This window comes from Nomascus leucogenys, chromosome 16, assembly GCF_006542625.1.
Source record: "Nomascus leucogenys isolate Asia chromosome 16, Asia_NLE_v1, whole genome shotgun sequence".
In the NCBI taxonomy this organism is placed as follows: domain Eukaryota; kingdom Metazoa; phylum Chordata; class Mammalia; order Primates; family Hylobatidae; genus Nomascus; species Nomascus leucogenys.
Genome location: NC_044396.1, coordinates 8,811,756 through 8,838,089, shown reverse-complemented (window position 1 = coordinate 8,838,089; position 26,334 = coordinate 8,811,756). Strand labels below are relative to the sequence as shown.

The 26,334-nt window shown below is 38.1% G+C and overlaps 1 protein-coding gene across 1 annotated transcript; it reads right to left on the bottom strand.

Moving 5' to 3' along the window:
• Window positions 1–1,018: 1,018 nt before the first annotated feature.
• TTPA (alpha tocopherol transfer protein) lies at window positions 1,019–25,446 on the bottom strand. The gene is made up of 5 exons (XM_003268349.4): window positions 25,217–25,446; window positions 15,340–15,493; window positions 8,188–8,381; window positions 6,495–6,605; window positions 1,019–3,708 (listed from the first exon to the last, which is right to left on the bottom strand). The coding sequence occupies exons 1-5, from the start codon at window positions 25,418–25,420 to the stop codon at window positions 3,535–3,537; spliced, it is 837 nt and encodes a 278-aa protein (XP_003268397.1). The 5' UTR covers window positions 25,421–25,446; the 3' UTR covers window positions 1,019–3,534.
• Between the last annotated feature and the right edge of the window lie 888 nt (window positions 25,447–26,334).

Below are 26,334 nucleotides of genomic sequence, written 5' to 3'. Positions count from 1 at the left end.
ATACCTCCTTTAAGAACCCATCCTCAATACCCCACGTGGAAATTATCTTTCCTTCTGTTAAACTCTCAAAACACTTTATTGGAATCACTTTAATGGCCCTTACAATATACTGCACTTTAGCTAGCTATTTGGAATATACTTTTCCCTCTCTAGGTAGCATATGAATAATTTTCCTAGTCACCATAGTACTTAATTCAGTCTACAGTGTTATCAAAAGTAGATATTTAACAGATTAATATGATTGCCTCAGAAAGAGAAGAGGTCAGTTGAGTGCTAGGTATGCGTGTGGGAGGAGGATGGTGTATGTCCTTGCTAACCAGAAAAGTCGTAGGGTTGTACTGCTGCCAATCCTAATTTTATTGCTCTCATTTCTAGTTCCTCCACAGCATCTAGGTATGGCAAAATTCAATACATAAGGCCAGTAAAGAGTGTTTCAGACAATACCATCTGACTAATTGGCTGGAGTTCTTGGTTATATATCTAACCTGTCTTATGATCTACAGTCTTAATTTAGGTGATTGGCCAAGTTAAAGGTATTTGTAATAGGACTTCAGTACTATTTCTGTAAGAAAAACCTAGTTTGACAAATGAAATCATGATCTAGGCTAATAGCATATTGTTTCAAAATTAAATGGCTCTATCTTGTACTTCGTGCTCAATTTTGCTGAGAACCAAAAACTGCTCTAAAAAATGAAGTCTATTAAAGAACATAAAATTATCTGATTAAGTGGCAAACTATGGCATTTTTTGCTTAAAACTTTTAACTTCTTGACTGTCCATGGCTTAGTAATTAGTTTGTGGCCCCCTTTATGTACAGCAAAAGACATTAGAGAAATATGGTGCTGAACTAAGCAGCTGGAATACCAGCCTGTCATTAAACTTATGAAGAAAAAACTGACACTGGAGTAATGGACAAATAGATGTGCTAAGATTTTTTTTTCTGTAAGGAAAGGCAGTTTTTGAAAAAGAATGCCTCATATTTATATTTTAAAATTAAAAAATAACTTGTACACTATGGTTTATGTGAAAAATGTTTATTTTCTTTCAAACAATATTAAAACAAATAAATTACTGTGCAGTTGAGTAACACAATGAGCACATAATACAGTTAACCTTTTAAAAGGCACTTCTGGTACAATTACTAAAGTAATATAGACAATTAGACAATTATTTGCTTTGACACTTTATTAGTTTGACCATTCATTTCTATTTTCTTTTAATGTTTTTCAGTGAATTGCTTCATTTATAAACATTTCAAAGTTCCATTATAAAATATGCCTAGATTAACTGACTTATCTTAATTCTATTTACTATTGAACCTATCACCAAAAAATCTAATTTAAAGGACATTTTAAAATGTTATCCTTTATTTGGGTACTAAACTAATCACTCCCTGACAGAGTCATAAGAAAATGTTTGAAATAACCAAAAATAAATGAAGTGGAACTGGTGATATAAATCTTCTAGAAATAAAAGTTGGGTAAGCCAGAGGTTTTTTGTTATTGACACTGTTTATTCTTTTTAAGTGATTTTGTTCTTTTATTATTTTTAATTATACAATTTTATATAGTATGCTTTTATTTTAAAATACTTTAAAGTGTTTTTTAGAAAACAGGCAGGGTCTAGTTTTTTAATAAAAATTATAATGTTGTTAGCTTCCCAATGCTAAGTCAAAATCAGAATACGTTCTCTAAAGAACATCCACGATTACTTTCAATTTTATCATAGATATACGTATAATCATAAGTATCAGCTCACCTGATTAAACTAATTTTCTTATAAAGAAAAACACCCTTCACATATCCTTACATAAAGATACTATTAATGTATATGATTAATGTTGAAACCTAACTAGCTGAACAAATGTTCAACAGATTTTCGACCCCATATTCTACATTTTCAAGTTCATAACAAAATTAAGAAATTATAAAATACTAAGTATAAAAATTATGTCATAAATTGAGAGCTATGTTGAATATGAAAGCTGAGATGATATCTTTCTTAATAAATGAAATATTATGAACTGCAGTGCAAACAGTACATCTTTACCAGTTATTTATTTATTGATTTTTATTTTTATTTTTTAATTTTTTTTGAGAACACATGGACACAGGAAGGGGAACATCACACACCGGGGCCTATTTATCTATTTTTGAAATAGAGACAAGGGTCTCCCTGTGTTGCCTAGGCTGGTCTAGAACTCCTGCGCTCAAGCAATCATCCATCCTGCCTCAGCCTCCCAAAGTGCTGGGATTACAGGTGTCAGCTGCCATGCCCAGGCTTTACCAGATGTTTTTTTAAGTTAATATTAATTGCAGGATTTGATTAAAATATTCTGATACAATAGTCAAACTCATATTATTTTATGCATAATCTGAAAAATACCAGATGTAACTGACAGTAATTTTTAAAAATGTAAACATTTCCTTTCCTTTGTGTAGTTATGTTATTGTTAACTAAAAACAGTCCATGTATAAGACAAGTAAGTATGATTCCATCCCTTTCTGTGTAGTCATAAGAATAACCATAAGCAAAAGTTAAAATTACATTCTTGATTTGTTTAAAAATGCAAAACAGATATTGAGAAGCCATCAACTGTGCCTGACATATTTTCTAAATTATTTTTGTTAATCAATTACATCAACATGATTTCATAGAGACCTAAAAATGCCACAGAGTAGTATGGCATATAGACTCCTCAGCTGAAAGTTTCTATCGTGGCCAGGCGCGATGGCTCATGACTGTAATCCCAGTACTTTGGGAGGCCGAAGCAGGCAAATTACTTGAGTTCAGGAGTTTGAGACCAGCTTGGCCAACATGGCGAAACCCCATCTCTATATAAAATACAAAACTTAGCCAGGAGTGGTGGTGTGCACATGTAATCCTAGCAGAGGTTGCAGTGAGCTGAAATGGCACCACTGAACTCCAGCCTGAGTGATAGAGCAAGACTCTGTCTGAAAAAAAAAAAAAAATCTCTATCATGTTAATATACTAAAATAAAATTTCCCTGAGATGAAATGTCTTGCTGGCCCACAGGAATAACTATAAAACTCTATTCAGATTTTAATTATAATGAATTATAATTTAATCTGACATCCACTTAAAGTAAGTGTTAATTTTTTTATCATCAGCTGACTTGTGCTAATATTTTTAAGTGGAATATTTCTAAATTTTTTTCTAAACCAATTTAATCAGAGAACTTGTTTAAAATATAACTTTCTAGAAACATACAAAGATGCACATGAGCAGCTACTTCAGCAACAACTTTCATGTTCTCTTCAAGTACAAAATCGCCAATTTTTATGCTCTTAAAATGTACTGACATTTAATTACTTCAAAAGTAGAGAAAAAAAGCATTGAAAAAGTAAAAAATCTTTCCAAACACCTGTGTTGCTCATGTCAGAAGATTTCTACATTTTAAAGTTCAGGCAAGCATTAGTTTGAAAGATTTGCTCCTTTTCTTTCATTCATTTAACCAGGTTGGATATCACTCATGTATTTTTAGTTAGGAAGCCATTCACATGAAATAGCTTCTCATTGAATGCTCTCAGAAATGCTGCTGAGATAATCTTCAGACTTCATTATAAAATTTGTCCATTCCTGACAAATTTCCTCCATGGAGAATTCTTCACCACCATATTCCAGAGGAAGAATGTCTGGGAAATGCTGAAGCAAGCTTTGTTTGTAGTTGTTCCCATGCATATGAATCTGAAATAGCCAAAACATTTTAGAAGGAATCCTCATTAGATGCATTTCTAGTGGAAAATCAACCTCATAAAACAAGGTATTCTAATAACTTCTAAAATAGGAGTGTATAAATAGATACCACATCCTTTATTCCTCTGGTTATGAATCTAATAATTTTACTTATGTTTAGGTTGTGTTACTGTGGATCTAATAACCTTACTATTTCTTGGATTTGCATTCTTATAACTGCATAAAATTTATAAAAGGTAATTTTCCTCTTTCATGAGTAAATTTTTAAAGATTAAATAAAGTTATTTTATAAATTCTATTCCCTTATGTGCAAGTGATTCTTACCAAACTAATACCTTGGGACTATTCTATACATGAAAAAAATGTACTAGCTGGTACTAATTCATATTAAGTAGAAGCATGTATCTGAGCCACAATTAAGTCTATGAGAAACAATTTATATGGTACAGTCGATGGATACTGTTGGTTAGTATAAAGTTAAGAGACAGCCAGGTGCAGTGGCTCATGCCTGTAATCCCAACACTTTGAGAGGCCAAAGCAGGTGGATTGCTTGAGCTCAGGAGTTCAACACCAGCCTGAGCAACATGGCTGGTACAAAAAAAAAAAACAAAAATTAGCTGGGCGTGGTGGTGCAGGACTGTAGTCCCAGATGCTTGGTGGGCTGAGGCAGGAGGATTGCTTGAGCCCAGGAGGTGGAGGTTGCAGTGAGCCAAGATCGTGCCACTGCACAAGGTGAGACCCTGTCTAAAAAATAAATAAATAAATAAATAAATAGAATAAAAAAGTCAAAAATTTTTAAAAAGTATTAAAAGACAATTACGATGGTTGAGAACTTTAACTTTTCAAGTATTTTAAACTATAAAAATTGATCATAGAATGCCCTGAAGTTAAGAGAAAGCCATAGAAACTTGAACCAAAAGCACACCTGCTAAAATAAATAAATAACCCTTTTTCACTTTCTAGGGCAAAATGTTCCTCTATGTATTCAACAATCATTTAATAAGCACCTATTATGTGCTGGGATATGAGGTTTGATGGATGAAATGAGTTTCCTGTACTCACTTAGGAAACTCACAAAGCCAATCTTTATTTTTTTCTGAAATATGTAAAATATTATCAGGTAATTGAGAAGAAATTCTATCTCATCAGGAAGGGGCAAAATAAGAAAATGTATGGGGCATTGCCAAAAAGTTGAAAAGGAAAAAAGTGGCTGGATCAGAGTTTTTTCCTCCCTATTTTGGCAAGTCTGTTTCCCGTCAACTAACTTTCACTGACATCCTTCCCCTAACTTCTCAACTTTTTACTTTTACTTCTTTTTTCTCCATATTCTCCTATTTCTTAGGTTCAGTTTATTCTTGTTTTTGTTTTTATCTAAAATATTACTCTGAATAGAAATAGTTATTTTTAGATCTCTAAGAATTAAACAGAGGGAAGCCAGCTATTATCAAGTTACACTGAAGAGGGAAAAATTGAACAAAGAAAATTGATTCGTATAAAAATACTAGAATAAAAAGTAGCTGAAAGTGGCCATTTTTGCTAAAGCAGGCAATTTATGGGTGGTTCTTGAAGACAAACAGAAATATCCACTGGATAACCTCTAAAGAAGCTCTAAGGTCGTAACTTTCTGACCAGGTATAAGACGTTATATTTTCTTAATATGAAAGAATGTCATTTCTAAAATTCCAAATGTGCTTTTACAGTTTATACTATCACTGCTGACATTTCAGTAATTTTTTAGATTTAAATTGTTAAAGCCTTTACAAATTGTTTTGTGTTCAAGGCATTAGATGATGCCAATGTTTGTCTAAATAGATGCTCTAAAAATTCTTCTCTTCAGATTAATTTAGAATGGTTGCCATTCTTGAGAACGCAGATTCTATTTTCAAACTTTCAAAAAGTCTAAGAGATACGAGATGCTTTTTCAGAGATAAGGCTCCATAGGTTAGGTAAATTAAAAAAAAAATCCAGTATCTTTGCCTAACTAGTGTGACATTAAGTCATATACCTCAGTTACTGTGGTTCTCAGTTACACTGAAACTATTAGGCTTCACTGTTTAAGAAAAATGTTTATTTTTATTTGCATTAATAATAAATTCACATGGTTACAAATCAAAACAAGATAAAAGATACACAGTGAGAGATCTTGTTCCCAAATCTATTCTCATCTACTGTAGTTCACACGTCTTCTCTTGTTCCCTATAGATATCCACTTATATTAGTTTTTGTATATCCTTTTAATGTAAATTTATGAAATATATTCTTATTTCTCCCCTTTGTATACAAAAGGTAGCATGCCATAAACACTATTCCACATTTTATTTCAGTTTACAAAACATCCTGCAATCTCGTTGTTTTCTGTTGTGTAGATGTTTATTTAACCAATGCCCTAATGGTTAACACTTGCTGGTTTTCAGTCTTCTGCTGCTGTGGCTCCTCTAGTTTATGTAATTTTGTTTACGTACAGGTCATTCAAGACAGTGATTTTGATGTCTTTGCCACACTGCCCTCTACAGGAATATACCATTAAGCATTCCAACCAGCAGTGTACGAAAAGCCCAGTTACCCCACAGTCTTACAACCAATATACTTGATTTTTATAAATTAAAAGTAAATTTTAATTTACTTTTTTTTAGTTGGCTTGTTAGATAAATATTCAAAATATTGGGCTAATGATATAGATGGGCAGGTGTGAGGAAAGATGATAAAGCAATCCTTAAATTAAAAAGGGTTGGAGTGTTTGGTGTAGAGGAACACAGACTTGAATATGTTTTACTCACCCGTTCCTTAATTTTTTCAGTCAGGAATGGTTTGATCATGGAAAAGACAGCATGGAAAATTACTGGTTCATTTATCAAATGGATGCCACGAACTTTCAATGGAAATGAATCCTTTTGAAAATAAAAAAATCTTAATAACAAAACATAAATATTACAATCCGATACCTAATGTCAAGTTTCTTCTTTGAACACTTGCTAAACTTACAGAAATATCTAAAGTGTGTGATTTTATCTTCAAAATTATTTATTCCATCAGCACAAAAGCCTGGCTTACAGTTCACTGTCACTAGATTAAGTAAAGATCGCTAAAACGGTTTCTCCGTATAGATCTGGCAAAGTATTTTACGAAATATCTGCACGCTTTCACCAGAAAATTCCTTTCCCATCACATATAGATGTTCTTTTAATGAACCAATGAGTCATTTGGAAATTTATATTTAACTTTTTCCCCAAAAATGTTTATTTTGAGAAAAAAAATCACAAATATTGAAAGACTAGCACAATAAACACACACTTTTAAACTCTGACATTGGTATATGTCTTTAGCATCAAAGTAATATAGGTTTATTTAGAAAGTTTAAAAAGTTAAGAGCTGAAGGAAAAGGATAGTTTTCCTACCTACAAGTTGTATGATTAATACGGAGACCTTTCATTCCAAGGTTCTTTTATGTGAAGTTCTTTTATTTTTTCCATGCATCGCTTTCAGAGATGTATTATTAATTTGGGGATTGTCCTTCCAAATCCCTTCTATGCATAATTTTCTTTTAAACATAATTGCTAATATGCTGTCTAAATAATTTTCATCCCGTTGTGTTCCACTGATGTAATACAGCTTTTGCAAGTATCATGTTTTATTATTGTTGCAAGAATCCATCAAATGAATGTACGATATTTTTAAGTAACCATGTTTCTATTTCCTGGACTAATAAACTATTTATTTTATTTCTTTACTGAAACTGATGCTGCAGTAACTGTATTTATGTATAGAAGTGGTGGTTATAAGCACAACTTTTACATTCAGGTGACCTGGGCTGGAATTCTCACTTCACTACTGACAAACTGTGTGTGCCTGGGCATTGCTATGTCACTTCTCGGATATAGTTTATTAATTGTAAAGTGGGAAAACACAATAGTCATATGTCATAGGCTCAGTGTGGATATTAAAAGATAATGCATTTGAAACACTTAGCAAAGTACCTGGCACATAGTAAGCTATTATTATTATATGCAATCTTTAATATATTAAAGATTATTCCTTAGCTAGTTTCCCAGAAATAGAATTACTGAGTCAAAGATGATGACCACTTTAAAAACCTTTTGGAAAAAAAAGATATCAATATACACCTACCAAGACTTATGTGACATTTTATTGTGCCATTGCTATATTTTTTAATCAATTTTTAATTTAGGAAAAAAATTTACTGACAAAAAAGATAAAGTCACCACATATTAAGATGCATAAATCCTCTCGTTACTAATTTGAACATATTTTTGCAGTTTGTTGCAACATTTTTTCTTTTATAAACTAATAACATTGTACTTCCTCTTAGCATTACTGAATTCTACATATCATTTCCAAAATTGAATTTAAATTTCTAATAAATGTACTTTTGCTTCTCTTTGTCTAACATATAACAAAATTTAAAAGTATAATTTGGAAGTATTATGCCTGACAGTTAAAATATACATTTACCGTAAGTACAGCAGCAATCTTCTTGGCTACAGATGGAGTGATTTGAAAAGCATGAGAAAACTGCCAACCTTCCAGATCAAAGATAGCCTTGATTCCATTCCGCTGAGTTTCTACCTCCTGTACAATAAGCTCGGATGTGATTAGACTTACTCGAAATACATCGTAAGCTGTAAAAACTTTGGGGTCCCAGTATGCTAAAAAAATAAAGCATATCATATCTTAGCATTGTGTAAAAAATCAGAAAGATTTCCAAAGGGAGACTAATTCATTTTAGGCTTAAAAGATCAGTTGAAATAAAAACATCTACAAAGATCATGAATTGATTAACAAATCCAACTGGAGTCCCAAGAACATGGGCCTGCTTCTCCCTTCCTCCTCAAATTCTAGCAAAGAATGGCTTTTAAAGAGTATGGGGGGAAAAGGAATGGATGCAGGCTGAATTTGACTGCAAGATGAAGTCACAAACTCACATCCATTGTGTATGCTCCAAGCTCAGAGATGCTGGAAATGGAAAAGCAAGGGCCTGGATTATAAAGAGCAATTAGGGCCCCATAGTAACTAAAGAGGTTGCTACGGGAAATGCATGAGGAACAGACAGTCAAGTTGATCCTCTGACAGCCTTCCAGTGGTAAGTAGCACATAGCAGAGTCATGTCCCTGTAGGCTAGAGCAGGAAGTGAGGGTTTGGAAAAGAAGAGCCACGGAAGCACTTAGGTAGCTGCCCACACCAAAGAGAAACAGGGAGTACCTGTGCTAAGAGAGGAGTTACTGAGATTCTTCTTCACTCATCTCATCCCTTCCCACCACCCCTGGGACAGGCCACGCCATGCAGAAATGACAGTAATGGATGGACAAGCCGATAATCTTTTTTTAAAAGAATCTATTCCTTAAAAATTAGAATATTAAACACATCCATACACACAGAGAGAGGGAAACCAAACTCAAAAGACAAAGGCATCAACTCAAGAAAGCAGGAGACACTAAAAAACATAATAGAAGCCAGGCGCAGGTGCAGCGGTAGGTGCCTGTATTTCCAGCTACTCAGGTGGCTGAGGTGAGGGGATGGGGGACACTGAAGCCCAGGAGTTCAAGTCCAATCAGGGCAACACATAGCAAGAACCGGTCTGTAAAAAAAATTTAAAGAATTTTTTTAAAGAAGCATAATAGTTTCAGCAGGGGGTGGGGAGAATACTGTAAGCTATTATTATAAGAACAGGCTATTATTAAAAAGACTCCATTGAGATCTTAGAAATAAAAAGACAAGTTTTTTAAAAAACATTCATCGATGAGATAAATGCTGGAAAAGACAAAGCCAATTGAGGAAAAATGGTTTGGAAGATCAAGTTGAAGAATTCTCTCAACTTTGGCACAAAAGAGCCAAGAGTTGACATGTATGAATAAAAAGGTAAGAAACACATGCAGCTGGATCCAGAAGTTTCAACATCCAACTAATAAAAGTTCTAGAAGGCAGTAACAGAAAACAGAGGAAAGAGGAATCATAGCAATAGAGAAAAGTTCTCCGAAGCTGAAAAAAAACATGTAAGCCTTCAGACTGAAGTGCCTAACAGGATGAACGAAAAAGAAAAAAAAAATCACAACTAAGCAATAGTAAATTTTCAAAAAATAAAAATAAAAAATAAAAGTTCTGGCACCGGGAACTGGATAGAATGGTGGCACCATTTATTTATTTATTTTCAACTTTTATTTTAGATTCAGGGGGTGCATGTGCAGGTTTGTTACCTTGGTATACTGCTTGATGCTGAGGTTTCAGGTGTAAATGATCTTGTCACCCAAGTATGTGAGCATAGTACCCAATAGTTCATTTTTCAACCCTTGCTCCCCTCCCTCCCTCTCCTCTCTTGTCGTCTCCAGTGTCTACTGTTCCCATCTTTATGTCATAAATACCCAGTGTTTAGCTCCTACTTATAAGTGAGGACATGTGGTGTTTGGTTTTCTGTTCCTGTTTTAATTCACTTAAGATAATGGCCTCCAGCTGCATCTATGTTGCTGCAAAGGACATAATTTCATTCGCTTTATGGCTGTGTAGTACTCCGTGGTGTACATGCGGTACCATTTATTGAGATGAGAGACCTGTTTGGGTGGAAAGGTCATAAGTATGGACATGTTAAAATGGTGACTGTGAGACATCCAACTGGGTGCAGCTGGAATAGGAGCTAGTTGTGTGGGTCTGGATCCTCAAGGAAAAGATGGGAGTGAAGATACAAATCTGGGGGTTGTTTGTGCCTACATGATGATCTACAACAGGGATTGTCTCAGAGCTATGTTTTTCTCTATCAAAAGCAGAGAGATAAAGTAGCATAAAAAGAAAGGCTGAGGCCAATGTCCTAAAAAAATTCAGAGTTTAAAGGATGAGTAGAAGAGGAAACGCCAGAAAAAGAGATTAAGGAGGAGCAGCCAGTGATGTCAGAGGAAAACACCAAGAGAACATGGCATCAGAGAAGCTAAGGGAAGAGGATTTTTCAAGAAAGAGGAAGTGATTCACTGTGTTGAGAGGTTAAGTGAAATAGGACTAAATATGTCCATTAGATGTGGTGAAAAGAAAGTCACTAATGATGGGTTACGTTCATTTCAGCAGGGATGGGAGTGAAATCAAACTAGGGTTGGCTGAGGAGGAACTGTGAGAAAATGTGGATGATGGGCATCACTAACAAAGAGGGGAGATGGATGTAATGAAGGAGGGAGAGATTTGTGGAACCAAGGAGGAGTTTTTGTTTTGTTTTTGGTGGCTGGCCCTTAACTGATTTAAATGTTAACTGGTAGCATGTAGTAGCAAGAGAAAAGTTGAAGATCTAGAAAAAGAAAGAATAAACAGAAATATTCCTAAGAAGGCACAATGGAATTGCTATTTTTTTTTTTAATTTTTTTTCTGTCGTATTAATGGATCCTTTAGGAGGTGTGTTAGTGTTTTTTAAAAGCCTCAGATTTCTGGCTGGCCATGATGGCTCATGCCTGTGATCCCAGCACTTTGGGAGGCCAAGGTGGATGGATCACTTGAGGCCAGGAGTTCAAGACCAGCCTGGCCAACATGGTGAAACTTCTCGTCTCTACTAAAAATACAAAAATTAGCTGGGCATAGTGGCGCACGCCTGTAGTCCCAGCTACTTGGGAAGCTGAGGCAGGAGAATCGCTTGAACTCGGGAGGCAGAGATTGCAGTGAGTAGAGATGGCCCACTGCTCTCCAGCCTGGGCAACAGAACAAGACTCTGTCTCAAAACAAAACAAAACAAAACAAAACAAAAAAACAAGCCTCAGATTTCTCATAAGAATTTGAATAACCAACCCATGGATAACCCAGATCAAAAATACTATACTAACTTCAGACATTGGCTGAATGCTATATTGATTTTTTTAAAAAGCAGAACAAATGAAGTTTGCCAATCAAAAAAATAGTTAATGTTCTAAGTTCTGAGCCAACCAACATAATTGTTTGACCTACAATGGCTAATATGGTAGCCATTAGCCATATGTGGCCATTCAAATTTAAATTAAAAATTTAGTTTCACCGGGTGCAATGAGTGGTTCAGGCCTAGAATCCCAGCACTTTGTGGGTCTGATGGCAGAGGATTGCTTGAGGCCAGGAGTGAGACCATTCTGGGCAACACAGTGAGAATGCATCTCTAAAAAAATAAAAATAAAAAAACTGGCTGGGTGTGGTAGCACATGCCTCTAGTCCTAGCTACTCCAAAAGCTGAAGTGGGAGGATCACTTGAGCCCGGGAGTTCAAGGCTGCAGTGAGCTATGATTGTGCCGCTGCACTCTAACCCAGGTGGCAGAGCAAGACCCTAGCTTAGAAAAAAAAAATCTGTTTCTTAGCTGCAGTAGTCACATTTCAAGTGCTCAATAGCCACATGAGAATAGTGGCTATTGTAGAACAGTTTCATCATCATAGAAAGTTCTATGGTACAGTGCTGGCTAGAATTTAAGCTCCATTGAGGTAAAAGAAAAATATACCTTATATTTTGAATTCCTTCTCCAGTATCTACTTAACATGTGTTGAGCGCTTTTATGTACCAGGTAATGCTCTTGTTATATTTTAGATAGACAGACTGATTGATTGATTTAATGCTTACAGCAACCCTATGTGACAGCTTTTCACTGTGCCCATTTTACAGATGAGAAAATGCAGTTACAGCTACATAGTGTTTCACACAGCTAGAATGTAGCAGAGCTGAGATTCCAATCCAGGTCACATGCTCCAGAACCTGTATTCACAAGAACTAAGCCACAGTCAAAACTTCACATTCACTGTTAAATTTTACTTTTGCTGCTGGGATCTCAAAAGACATAAAATTATATCCTCCAGCATGTTGGCTGATAAAGGTCAAAACTTAGCTTCACCTTGGGTTGCCCGGCCCGCATGGAGGAAAGGGCTGTGTGCATTTTCTCATTGCTTTTACTGCACAGAGATGGTATCTAGAGGAGGTGGTTATGCTAAAGTTCTACCGAAAAGTTCCACCACAGATTTCCTTCTTTAGCTCCTCCCATTAATTCAATTAAATTTAGAAAAGTTTTCATTTTACTCATAAAACTTTCTGAGTTTCTCCCTTTCATCCTAGAATAACAGAACATACAGGAGATTTGCAACATACCTTCCTGTTCTGACCATGACTAAATCACATATTTTCTTGATTTTCAAATCTCTTGAGTTAAACAATATACTTCTAAATTAATGTGCTACATGAGGCCCAGAAAAATACCCTTACTGGTTCAGTGTTAAGGTATTTATGATCAGACCTGCACCTCTGCTTTCTCAGTATCAAGGTGTCACTTTTACTTCTTCACCTGCCTCAGTCAGTTTATGAACAAACTAGAAACAATAAACTCTAGCCAGGCAATGCAGAGCCAAGACATTTACAGAAATAATTAGCTGCAGGTTTCAGTTTTATGTTTCTTGGATCCCTGAGTAGAGTTGCCAGGTAAAATATACAACACTCAATTAAAGTTGAATTTCAGATAACCAGTATATAATTTTTAACATAAGGATGCCCCATACATACTTAAAAAAACTATTTGTTTTTTACCTGAAATTCAAATGTAACTGGGCATCCTTTATTTTCATAACATATAGGTTTATTTCCTAAATGAAACATAGGTACTTTGTTAAATCTCGCAAGACTACCCCTAAGAAGCTCAAGGAACTTCATTGCTATGAGCTCATTCAATTTCCTCTGACATTGGTGCAGCAATGAAATAACAGAAAGATCATGATGTCTGTTTTATAGATGGGATTTCATGATTAACTCAATTCTATTTGACACTTAAACTAGGGCAAAAAAAAATTAAAAACAGCCCCAAATCATTTTACTCGATCTTCCAGTATCCTTTCAAAAATTAAATACAGTATCTTCTTGCAGTATAGCAAGCAGTTGAGTTATAGGCAGGTATCTTATCTATAAGCAGGGAAGAAATGCAAATCTTTAAAGATTTTAAAGATTTTAAATCTTTAAAGTTTTAAAGAAAGATTTTAAATCTTTAAAGTTTTAAAGAAAGATTTTAAATCTTTAAAGTTTTAAAGAAAGATTTTAAATCTTTAAAGTTTTAAAGAAAGATTTTAAATCTTTAAAGATTTAAAATCTTTAAAGATATAGATGTTTCTGTAAAATTATAATTCAAAAATTCTGGTCATGAAATGTTGGTTTATCTTTGTCCTTCAACTGGGCCATGAGAAATTCTGGGAACAGTGTGAGTCCTTATCCTGTGCCTGCCATTTTTAATCACATGCAGGTCTGAGGGAGGACAGAAGTTAGAGGTCACCAACTGCTATGGTCTGAATGTTTGCATCCCCTCAACAGTCATATGCTGAAATTCTAACTCCCAAATTGATGATAGTAAGAAGTGGGCCCTTTGCAAGATGATGAGGTCATGAGGATGGAACCCTCATGAATGGGATTTGTGCCCTTATGAGTCCCAAGAGAGATGCCTTTTCCCTTCCAACACGTGAGGTTAAAGTGAGAGATGTCACCTAGGAACCAGGTAGCAGGCCCTCACCAAACACCAAACCTGCCAGTGCCTTGATCTTGGATTTCTCAGCCTCCAGAACTGTGAGAAATAAAATTCTGTTTTTATAAGTCACCCAGTCTATGGCATTTTGTTATAGTGGCCTGAATACACTAAGACACCAACCTACAAGAAACACTAGGAACACCTAATAGAAAAAAAGAGGATGCAACGAGAATAAACAGGAGTTAATGGAATACCATGTCTGCAACAGCTCCCAGAGGAGTTGCCTTTCCTCTGCACCCTCCTCCACCCAAGGGAATGAGCCTCTTGCTCCTCAGCCTGGGGCATTTTCGAACTAGTCATTCACTCACTCATTCCACAAATATTTAGTGACTACCTACCAAGTACCAGACCATATTTTCAGTGCTTGGGATACACCAGCAAACAGAGCAGATAAAATCCACAATCTCATGGAGTTTACATTATAGCCCAGAATTCTGGTTGTTTTTTGTTTGTTTATTTGTTTGTTTGTTTTTTTGAGATGGACTCTTGCTCTTTTGCCCAGGCTGGAGTGCAATGGCGCAATCTTGGCTCACTGCAACCTCTGCCCCCCAGGTTCATGCAATCCTCTTGCCTCAGCCTCTCGAGTAGCTGAGATTATAGGCATGCACCACCACACCTGGCTAATTTCTGTATTTTTAGTAGAGATGGGGTTTCATCATGTTGGCCAGGTTTGTCTCGAACTCCTTACCTCAGCTGGGATTACAGGCATGAGCCACCATGCCCAGCCAATAGTTCAGAATTCTTATTTGCACTTCCTACTAAGCATTTTTGAAACACTTTTCCATGATTTTTTTAAATATTCTCATACTATTTACCTTCACTATTTTCCTTGCTTCTTATCTTGTACAGTTGACTGCATGGAAGAATGGAACTAGGATTTTCGCTTGCATCTGTTAATTTTCTCACAACTGCCAAAGTGTTATTATATTTGGGGGACATTAAGACCTAAATTAAACCTAAGTTAAAACCTAAAATTTTAAATTAAAGCCCAAATTCCTAAAGATGAACACATTGAAGCTTTCTATATGGTATTCAAGGAAGAAATGGAAGAAAAAGAGAAGAGGAGAGGGGAGGGAATGAACTGAACTGGAGGAGAGGAGAAAACCAAGAAGAGTCGTGTATGACTTACCGATTCTGTAAATAAGAACTTTGCTGCCAGTGGGATCCCTGGATCTCAGGACTCCATGGTAGCCAGCCTTTAGGAGGCCAATAATACTTCTAGGGTGTAGATCTGCACTTATTTCTGGACATTCTGCTCTCCACTTATAATAGTTTTTTAGTAACTGAAAAACAAAATTAAAATTGTCTACAAATGGCATACACGGTAATGATTTTGTAAAAATGGAAGAAAAGCTTTGGCATTGTGTATAAACTTTGCCATCCATTATGTCAAGAGTTTAATCTGGGGTATCTTTTTACCTGTGAAAACTGAAAGTTCCCTTTATCAAGGACCTGAGGTGACAGGGGTTAATCACGAATTCAGAGCTGAGCAATTTGCATCCACCACCCGTGGTAGATATCCTCCAAAGACAGCCACCAATTCCTCCCCTCCTGATACCCATGCACCATCCTTCCCATTAAGAGGTGGCATCTATTTGCTTCACTCCCCTTGAATCTAGGCTGGCCTTCCACCTTGCTTTGATCTAATATCAATTGGCAGAAGTGATACTGTGTGGACCAAGCTTTAAGAAGCCTGATACCTTCTGAATTTACTATTTGGGATCCGGACATTATGTGAGATTACTGAATGATAGCAATTCATGTGGAGAGAGGCATGGAGGTTGGGAGGCCATCCTGGATAGTGTGACCTCAGCCAAGTTCCCATCTAATGCCATGTGGAACAGAGATGAACCACTCCCACTGAGCCCTGCCCAAACTAGTGATATCAAAACATCAAAAACAAATAAAGCATTGTGTTTTAAGCCACTAATTCTTGGAGTGACTTGTTGATCAGCAACAGAAAACTGAAACACCACCTTTAGTATTTTTTGAAATAAGGAAGTACAGAAATCAATCAAATGAGTTAGAAGAGCCCAGGAGCAGTATACTTGGATACTGGATCTTGTCAAAATACGGTTTGAAGAAATCCCACTTTCTTTCCAAAAGAACCACCAGAAATGGCTAATCACATACGCAAACAATACTACCAGCATATTGTGGAAAATACTAAAGCAAATTTATGTATTTAAAAATTATTATATTTATATTTTAATTTCCCTCTTTATGATTTTTGGCACTCTCAATTTTTCACAAGTTAAAATATATTTGTTTTTAGTTTAAAGAGACTTATTAACAATGTGAGACTGCAGTGCAGAGAAAATGACAGATTTTATATTTGAAAGTAATTGGAATAAACAAGGTAACTATAACCACAAAAATAGCAATGATCTGGAGGAGAAACTACAAACAACAAAAACTAGAGAGGGAAATGCTGAGTCTTGGAAAATGTTAATGGCTGGGAATGGCTGGAGGAAGACAGAAACTGGGTGGACCTGAAGAGAACCAGCACTGGTACACGAGAGGGAGGACAGTGCCATCTGTGTTGCTCTGCTCCACTCACCTCCATCTCTGATTTATCCCCCTCTCTTTCTCTGTCTGTCTGTCTCCCTCTATTTCATTTCTGTATTTAATAAACCTTTAACTTTGAAAAAAGAGAGAATGTTGCTAAGAGTTAAATGCAAGAGAGGAGTAAGAAAGAAAAAAGTCAATTTGCCAACAAAGAAATAATTGGTGACCTAAATAGCAGTTTCCAAAAGCGGTGAGAACAACAGGCACATTGTGGATCCTAATATCTTCATTCTACTCTATAAGGTGAATTTCTCTTCCTCCTCCAGTCTTAGGGGTACCAGAATAACTATTAATAGTATTTTACAATGCTTTTTACTTTTCTGATAGTTTCCTCAGACATAAAAAGTCTTTTTCATTCCAATTCAAGTAAAATGCTGGAAGCAGCATATTAGTAACTATATAATGTTTTTTTTTTCCTGTGGAATGATAAAAGTTGTGGCTTCATTAGAAGGGATCATTTAGGTTTAATAGTGGCAGGGTGCTCAGCTTATTCATCTCTGCAGAGTGCTGCACACCCAGGAGACAACAACACGTGTTGAATGAAAGAATAAATTAAGTCATGAGTAAACCAACTGGATCCACACACTTGAAAAACTGACTTCTATAAAGAGGCACAAATTACTATCTTGCACAATTTTTGCAAACTGAAAGATCTAAACCTGGAACTTTGGTCATTACTTATCCACTGATAGATAAATTCACAGTATAGTTGTCATAAACAAATTATGTAAATAAACTGCTACTGAGCAATTCTCAAACAAACCACCCTATGTCCACAACAACAACAAAGAAGTGGCTAAAAATAAATATTCATTACTGGAAGGTGTCTGTTTTGCAAACATTAGAAGTAAATAAACATTTAAAATGTTATGGGTTAACAATGTTTTGTAATAGAGTAGGTTTCTTCTTACATGTTTCATGTACTTTGTTTTGCTGTTTTGTTTTGTTTTGATTTTTAATTATTATTATTATACTTTAAGTTCTAGGGTACATGTGCACAATGTGCAGGTTTGTTACATATGTATCCATGTGCCATGTTGGTGTGCTGCACCCACCAACTCGTCATTTAGCATTAGGTATATCTCCTAATGCTGTCCCTCCCCCCTCCCCCCACCCCACAACAGTCCCTGGAGTGTGATGTTCCCCTTCCTGTGTCCATGTGTTCTCATTGTTCAATTCCCACCTATGAGTGAGAACATGCGGTGTTTGGTTTTTTGTCCTTGTGATAGTTTACTGAGAATGATGGTTTCCAGTTTCATCCATGTCCCTACAAAGGACATGAACTCATCATTTTTTATGGCTGCATAGTATTCCATGGTGTATATGTGCCACATTTTCTTAATCCAGTCTATCATTGTTGGACATTTGGGTTGGTTCCAAGTCTTTGCTATTGTGAATAGTGCCGCAATAAACATACGTGTGCATGTGTCTTTATAGCAGCATGATTTATAGTCCTTTGGGTATACACCCAGTAATGCGATGGCTGGGTCAAATGGTATTTCTAGTTCGAGATCCCTGAGGAATCGCCACACTGACTTCCACAATGGTTGAACTAGTTTACAGTCCCACCAACAGTGTAAAAGTGTTCCTATTTCTCCACATCCTCTCCAGCACCTGTTGTTTCCTGACTTTTTAATGAGATCCATTCTAACTGGTGTGAGATGGTATCTCATTGTGGTTTTGATTTGCATTTCTCTAATGGCCAGTGATGATGAGCATTTTTTCATGTGTTTTTTGGCTGCATAAATGTCTTCTTTTGAGAAGTGTCTGTTCATGTCCTTTGCCCACTTTTTGATGGGGTTGTTTGTTTTTTTCTTGTAAATTTGAGTTCATTGTAGATTCTGGATATTAGCCCTTTGTCAGATGAGTACGTTGCGAAAATTTTCTCCCATTTTGTAGGTTGCCTGTTCACTCTGATGGTAGTTTCTTTTGCTGTGCAGAAGCTCTTTAGTTTAATTAGATCCCATTTGTCAATTTGGGCTTTTGTTGCCATTGCTTTTGTTGTTTTAGACATGAAGTCCTTGCCCATGCCTATGTCCTGAATGGTATTGCCTAGGCTTTCTTCTAGGGTTTTTATGGTTTTAGGTCTAACATGTAAGTCTTTAATCCATCTTGAATTAATTTTTGTATAAGGTGTAAGGAATGGATCCAGTTTCAGCTTTCTACATATGGCTAGCCAGTTTTCCCAGCACCATCTATTAAATAGGGAATCCTTTCCCCATTGCTTGTTTTTGTCAGGTTTGTCAAAGATCAGATAGTTGTAGATATGCGGCATCATTTCTGAGGGCTCTGTTCTGTTCCATTGATCTAGTTTCATGTACTTTGAAACAAAATAAGAACCACCATATTTGGAGCACTTTTATAGGGTCTAATGCCATCTTTTGAATTCCTCCTCACCATCACCCTGAGAAGTAGCTACTGTTGTGGCATTATAAGAATAAGAAAAGTAAAGCTCCGGCCAGGTACAGTGGCTCATGCCTGTAATCCCAGCACTTTGGGAGGCCAAAATGGATGGATCACGAGGTCAAGAGATCAAGACCATCCTGGCCAATATGGTAAAACCCCACCTCTAAAAATACAAAAATTAGATGGGTGTGGTGGCACGTGCTCAGGAGGCTGAGGAAGGAGAATCGCTTGAACCTGGGAGGCGAAGGTTGCAGTGATCTGAGCTGAGATCATGCCACAGCACTCCAGCCTGGCAATAGAGCAAGACTCTGTCTCAAAAAAAAAAAAAAGTAAAGTAAAGCTCTGAGAAATTACACATTTGTTCAAAGGCAATAACTATCAAGAGCAGAATAGAAACTGAAATGGACACATGAAATGAAAAATTTTATAAAAGAAGCTGCATTTAGAGAGAAATTAGCAGGGAGAATCTATGGAATTTGGAAAGCTTTGGGAAAACCATAAAGATAATTAAAGCATAAAAAGCTTACCACATGGAACAAAAGTATAAGGAACTGGGCTATCACTTGATAGAAGGAATTCATAAGACTAAGTAGAACAGGCAGAGAAGTGAATGGTTAGCTGTTTTATATGTTTGTTGTTTTAAACATAAGAGGCAAGGGCAGTGTATTTGAGAGCACAGGCTCTCTCCTGAGCCCAACCTAAGTTCAAATCCCTGCTTCAACACTTAATAGCTACATAATTTCAGACAATTTACTTACTCTTTATATCTGTTTCTTCTAAAATGAGAAAATAATAAAAGATAATCCATGAAAACCCTACTTACCAAAGTATGTTGCATTCTATAAGCACATTAGCTATGAGGATTATATAATAAAACTGTATTAATTCATTATAACTTCAAATACAAAAACTATAATAATGAGAGATTTCACTGTGACTGATGCACTTATCAAGCTTTCTTTATACAAAAACTATAGGGCTTCTACATTATGAATGAAGAAGTTAGAGTTGAATTAAGTGCTATTGCAGAGGAAAATGAAAAAAAGTTTTGCACTCTTACCCTTTCCTTTTCCTTTCTAGTTGGTAGAAAAGCAAGACAAAGAGTTCACAGACAGAAACTTGATTACTATCTGGTGGATTTAGACACAGTCGTGCTAGCCAATTCCTCCAGGGCATGGTGCAATGAAAACAATTCCTTATTTAAGGAATACAGAAAAAAATGTGTTATGTCTCAGAGGCTGATGGTCAATTTTATTTTTCTATTTAAACATTACTTTTTTAAAGCAGCTAAAATGAAATCAGTAAATGAAACATGTTTTATTGTTAGTTATCTCTATACATATATATATTTAATGCCTCATTTAAGCTTCATTCTTCATAGGACCTGAGATCGTGTTTTCATACTCAGTAGTTACTAAGTACATATTAGTTTATTACTCATGATATTGGGATACTTATATAGCCATCTGAAAAATGAAAATAAATAAAGCTGGATTCCTATTTCACTCCTATCATAAAAATAAATCTAAATAGATCAAAGACTCCAACATAAAAAAGAGAAGACACAAATAAATAGAAAAAATTGTGGACAAGAGAAGAGATTATAAAACCCAGAGGCAATCAAAGACTAATAAAATCAATTCATTTGATTACATTAAAATTTAAAATTCTGCACAGAAAAGAATAGTATAAATAAGGCCTAAAATATATAAAAAGGCCTAAAATATATAAAAATATTTTATAAATCAGTAAAACATAAAAATGGGATCCATTCCAAGATGGCCAAATAGGAACAGCTCCAGTCTGCAGCTCCCAGCGTGATTGATGCAGAAGATGGGTGATTTCTGCATTTCCAACTGAGGTACCTGGTTCATCTCACTGGGACTGGTTGGACAGTGGGTGCAGCCCAAGGAGGGCAGGCTGAAGCAGGGCGGGGCATTGCCTCACCCGGGAAGTGCAAAGGTCAGGGGATTTCCCTTTCCTAGCCAAGGGAAGCCATGACAGACTGTACCAGGAAAAACAGGACACTCCCACCCAAACACTGCACTTTTCCCAAGGTCTTAGCAACCAGCACCCAAGGAGATTCTCTCCCATGCATGGCTCGGTGGTCCCACGCCCATGGAGCCTTGCTCACTGCTAGTGCAGCAGTCTGAGATCTAACTTCAAGGTGGCAGCCGGGCTGGGGGAGGCGCATCCGCCATTGCTGAGGCTTGAGTAGGTAAACAAAGCGGGCCAAAAGCTCGAACTGGGTGGAGCCCACCGCAGCTCAGCAAGGCCTACAGCCTCTATAGACTCCATCTCTGTGGGCAGGACATAGCTGAACAAAAGGCAGCAGACAGCTTCTGCAGACTTAAACATCCCTGTCTGATAGTTCTGAAGAGAGCAGTGGTTCTCCCAGCACAGCGTTTGTGCTCTGAGAATGGACAGTCTGCCTCCTCAAGTGGGTCCTTGACCCCCGTGTAGCCTAACTGGCAGACACCGCCCAGTAAGGGCCGACAGACACCTCATATAGGCAGGTGCCACTCTGGGACGAAGCTTCCAGAGGAAGGATCAGGCAGCAATATTTGCTGTTCTGCAGTATTTGCTGTTCTGCAATATTTGCTGTTCTGCAGCCTCCACTGGTGACACCCAGGCAAATAGGGTCTGGAGTGGACCTCCAGCAAACTCCAACAGACCTGCAGCTGAGAGACCTGACTGTTAGAAGGAAAACTAACAAACAGACAGGAATAGCACCAACATCAACAAAAAGAATATCCACACCAAAACCCCACATGTAGGTCACGAACATCAAAGACCAAAGGTAGATAAAACCACAAAGATGGGGAGAAACCAGAGCAGAAAAGCTGAAAATTCTAAAAACCAGAGCACCTCTTCTCCTCCAAAGGATCACAGCTCCTTGCCAGCAATGGAAAGAAGCTGTACAGAGAGTGACTTTGACAAGTTGACAGAAGTAGGCTTCACAAGGTCAGTAATAACAAACTTGTCTGAGCTAAAGGAGCATGTTCAAACCCAGTGCAAGGAAGCTAAAAACCTTGAAAAAAGGTTAAATGAAGGGCTAACTAGAATAAACAATGTAGAGAAGACCTTAAATGACCTGATGGAGCTGAAAAGCATGGCACGAGAACTTTGTGGTGCATGCACAAGCTTCGATAGCGATTCCATCAAGTGGAAGGAAGGGTATCAGTGATTAAAGTTCAAATTAATGAAATAAAGCAAGAAGACAAGGTTAGAGAAAAAAGAGTAAAAAGAAACGAACAAAGCCTCCAAGAAATATGGGACTATGTGAAAAGACCAAATCTACTTTTGATAGGTGTACCTGAAAGTGATGGGGAGAGTGGAACCAGTTGGAAAACACTCTTCAGGATATTATCCAGGAGAATTTCCCCAACCTAGCAAGGCAGGCCAACAATCAAATTCAGGAAATACAGAGAACACCACAAAGATACTCCTCGAGAAGGGCAACCCCAAGACACATAATTGTCAGATTCACCAGGGTTGAAATGAAGGAAGAAATGTTAAGGGCAGCCAGAGAGAAAAGTAGGGTTACCCACTAAGGGAAGCCCATCAGACTAACAGCAGATCCCTCAGTAGAAACCCTACAAGCCAGAAGAGAGTGGGGGCCAATATTCAACATTCTTAAAGAAAAGAATTTTTAACCCAGAATTTCATATCCAGCCAAGCTAAGCTTCATAAGTGAAGGAGAAATAAAACCCTTTACAGACAATCCGAGAGATTTTGTCACCACCAGGCCTGCCTTACAAGAGCTCCTGAAAGAAGCATTAAACATGGAAAGGAACAACCGGTACCAGCCATTGCAAAACATGCCAAATTGTAAAGACCATCAATGCTATGAAGAAACTGCATCAATTAATGGGCAAAATAACCAGCTAACATCATAATGACTGGATCAAATTCACACATAATAATATTAACCTTAAATGTAAATGGACTAATTGTCCCAATTAAAAGATACAGACTGGCAAACTAAATAAAGAGTCAAGACCCATCAGATGTGCTATACACAAATCGTGTTTGATAATACAGTGTGGGTTATGGAGGAAAAGGCAAAATCATGTAATATCAGAGTGATGAGTGATAGAGTTTTTTTTCTTTTTCTTTTTCTTTTTTTTGAGACAGGGCCTCACTCTGTTGTCCAGGCTGTGGTGCAGTAGGACAATCTCGGCTCTCTGCAACCTCCGCCTCCCAGGCTCAAGTGATTCTCCCACTTCAGCCTCCCACGTAGCTGTGATTACATGCACGTGCCATCACACCTGGCTAATTTTTGTTATTTTTTGTAGAGATGAGGTTTCACCATGTTGCACAGGCTGTTGATGATCTCCTGAGCGCAATTGATCCACCATTCTCAGCCTCCCAAAGTGCTGGGATTGCAGGCCTGAGCTACTGCAACCTTTGGAAGGCACTGAAAACTCCTTGGAAGACAGTTCGTTATATTACTCAATACTGAAAAATACACATCTAATTTCATCCAGCAATTTCACCGGTTGAATTTATCCTGTAAATTTATATTCCTATTTATGCACAAAGTATGAGGACATGAATAATGCCCAGTCAGTGATGGAAGAAACCACAGCTGTCTTGTTGACTGCATCTTGTGTACTACTAGGCAAATTGTAGAGTCCAAAAAATAATTGTTGAATGAAGGAATGATCAGCAATAAGCCCTAAGTCCAATAACAGGTTAGACAAATTTTAATATAGTCTGATATATCCATCCAGTAGAATAACAGCAGCCCAATAAAGAGTAAGATGGATGTACACCAGTTGATATGGGATGCTCCTAGTTCAAAGACAGGCAAGAAAGGCAAAATAGAAATCACACACAAACATGCTTGTGCAAGCTCAGGCTGTCTAAAAAGATAAACGAGTAACACTAACCAGCTTCTGGGTATGTGACTGACAAACTAAGGTTTGAGGTAGGGAGCTTTTTTCCTTTAGAAAGTTACTGTTAGAAACTTACTTTTCACGTTTTAGGATTTTGTGTTACCTAGATTATTTTTACCATAATTTTACTTAAGTTAAAAACAACCTCAGGCTGCTCTGTCTCTATGGAGTATCCATTATCTTGTTTCTTTACATTCTTAATAAACTTGCTTTCACTCTAAAACCCTCAAAAACCTCATACTGAGACACACTGGAATTTTGTACTATAATCTTTCCTGCTAGGCAGCTGTGTGACACTGAACAAGTCACTTAGAGAAAGGACTAGATCTGGTCGAACTGCTGAATGCTTACTGTGTGCCAGGCACTGTGCTGGGCACAGCTTGTTCTGTTAAACTGGTTAATGTTCAATCATCGCAAACAATCAATGAGACAGGCATTTCCATCATTATTTAACAGATAAGGACGCTGAACCTAAAGTGATAGAACTCAAGGTCGCATCCCTCTTTCTGATTCCTATCTTTCTATCACCTCTTCTTTCAATGAGCTGTAACACATCGGAAACACAAAAGAACTGCCCGACTACAACCCAGACTCGAAGTATACTGGGTTGCTTTACTGTCTCGACACTTAACTGTTACTAGTAATAATACTATGTTGCTGCTATATGGCTTCAGAACTTCAGTTTTACCAGCAATTTCATTTTCCCCGCTACACGTAGTTAATCTAGTCACGTGTGACAAGTCTGAGCTTCCAACTTCTAAGCTGTTACTTTGTTTTGTACCACAGGCTTTCCTACAGGGAGGGGAAGGCATGTCCCCCAAACTTTGTAGGTTCAGGAGACTCATCTAGTGCAGGAGTTCCCCATGCTTGAGATCAAATGGGCCATTATCCCATGACTCCAACGCTTTCTAGGTTTGTCGTTTCCATGACCCAGAGAAACTGGAGGACCAGCTCCGGATTCTCGGAACATCTACAGCCTCAGCGCCCACGCCGGGTGGTTAGGGGCGCGTTACCTGCCAAGGTCCTGCCTGCACCTTGGGCTTCGGCAGGGGTCGGATATCCGGGGTCGTGGGGCGGGGGACGGGGCGGGTGAGGTGCGCACTGCCCAGCGCCCGGGACACGCATGCTTACCCGCCAGGCCAGGTCCAGATCGAAATCCCGGGCGCGCAGGAACCGCAGCAAGAAGGAGTCGGTGAGCGGCAGCGGCGCGAGCGGGACGCCGGCTTCCCGGGCCCGGCGCCGCAGCGCCGCCAGGCCCGGCTGCAGCAACGGCGAGTGGTCCGGTAGCGCGTTGAGCTGCGGCCCCGCCGAGGGCTGGGACCGCGCCTCTGCCATGCCCGCCGCCGCCGCTGCGGCCGCAGCTACCCGGGCACCCGGGAAAAGCGCGCGCCCCGCACCACCCTCGGCCCCGCCTCTGCGGCCGCTGCCTGACGTACAACCACCCTCCAGCCTGGCAGGGCGGCCTCCGGCCTCGCACGCCTGGCCCGCGGCGAGCAGAGCTGCCTCTTAAAGGAAACCGCATAGTGTCCCCACGGGTGCTAGCCACCTGTTCAGCAGCTTTAGTTAGGGACCCCAGCTTTTTCCCAGCGAAGGAAGCCACTGATGTTCAACAGTGACGGAACGATGTCAAAGTTAGTTGGGATGATTTTTACAATCTACTAAAGAATCTTTTTTTTTCTTTTTCCTTCCTCCCTCTCTCTTCCTTCCATTCTTCCTTCCTTCTTGCAATCTTGGAGCTGAAAGGAGCCTTAGAACAAGCCTTTAATGGCCCGTGGCTGACGCGCTACTGAGCCCTCTCCCCTCTCCTTCCATCAGATTCCAGACCGATGACCCCTCGCCTCGCACTGGATTACAGCATGCATTCTAAAACACGCATTCCGTAATGCCTCCTTAGCAGCCTCACCGCTTTTCTCCCTTCCTCCCGATTCGGGAAAACTTCTCTAATCCTGGCACCGGCCCCTGTTACTGACACAAATAAATGACTAGCACGTACCCTGCCCCCCTTCCACACCAATATTTATATTTTTATATATTTTATTAATTTATTATTTACTTATTTAGAGACAGGGTCTCACTGTCGCCCAGGCTGGAGTGCAGCAGTCTGATCAAGGCTCACAGCAGCCTCCAACTCCTGGGCTCAAGTGATCCTCCTGCCTGGGCCTCCCAAAATTTTGGGATTACAGGCCTGAGCCACCATGACTGGCCTCCAAATATTTTTAGCACCGTAAACTTACCCTGTTACACTCCAC

Excerpts from the sequence above, each read along its gene's own strand:
- TTPA (XM_003268349.4), bottom strand. The coding sequence starts at position 25,420 with ATGGCAGAGGCGCGGTCCCAGCCCTCGGCGGGGCCGCAGCTCAACGCG. Across the intron at positions 8,382-15,339 it reads AGTTCTTATTTACAGAATCG|CATACTGGGACCCCAAAGTT; the intron begins GTAAGTCATACA and ends TTATTTTTTTAG. Across the intron at positions 3,709-6,494 it reads CTGAAAAAATTAAGGAACGG|ATTCATATGCATGGGAACAA; the intron begins GTGAGTAAAACA and ends TGGCTATTTCAG.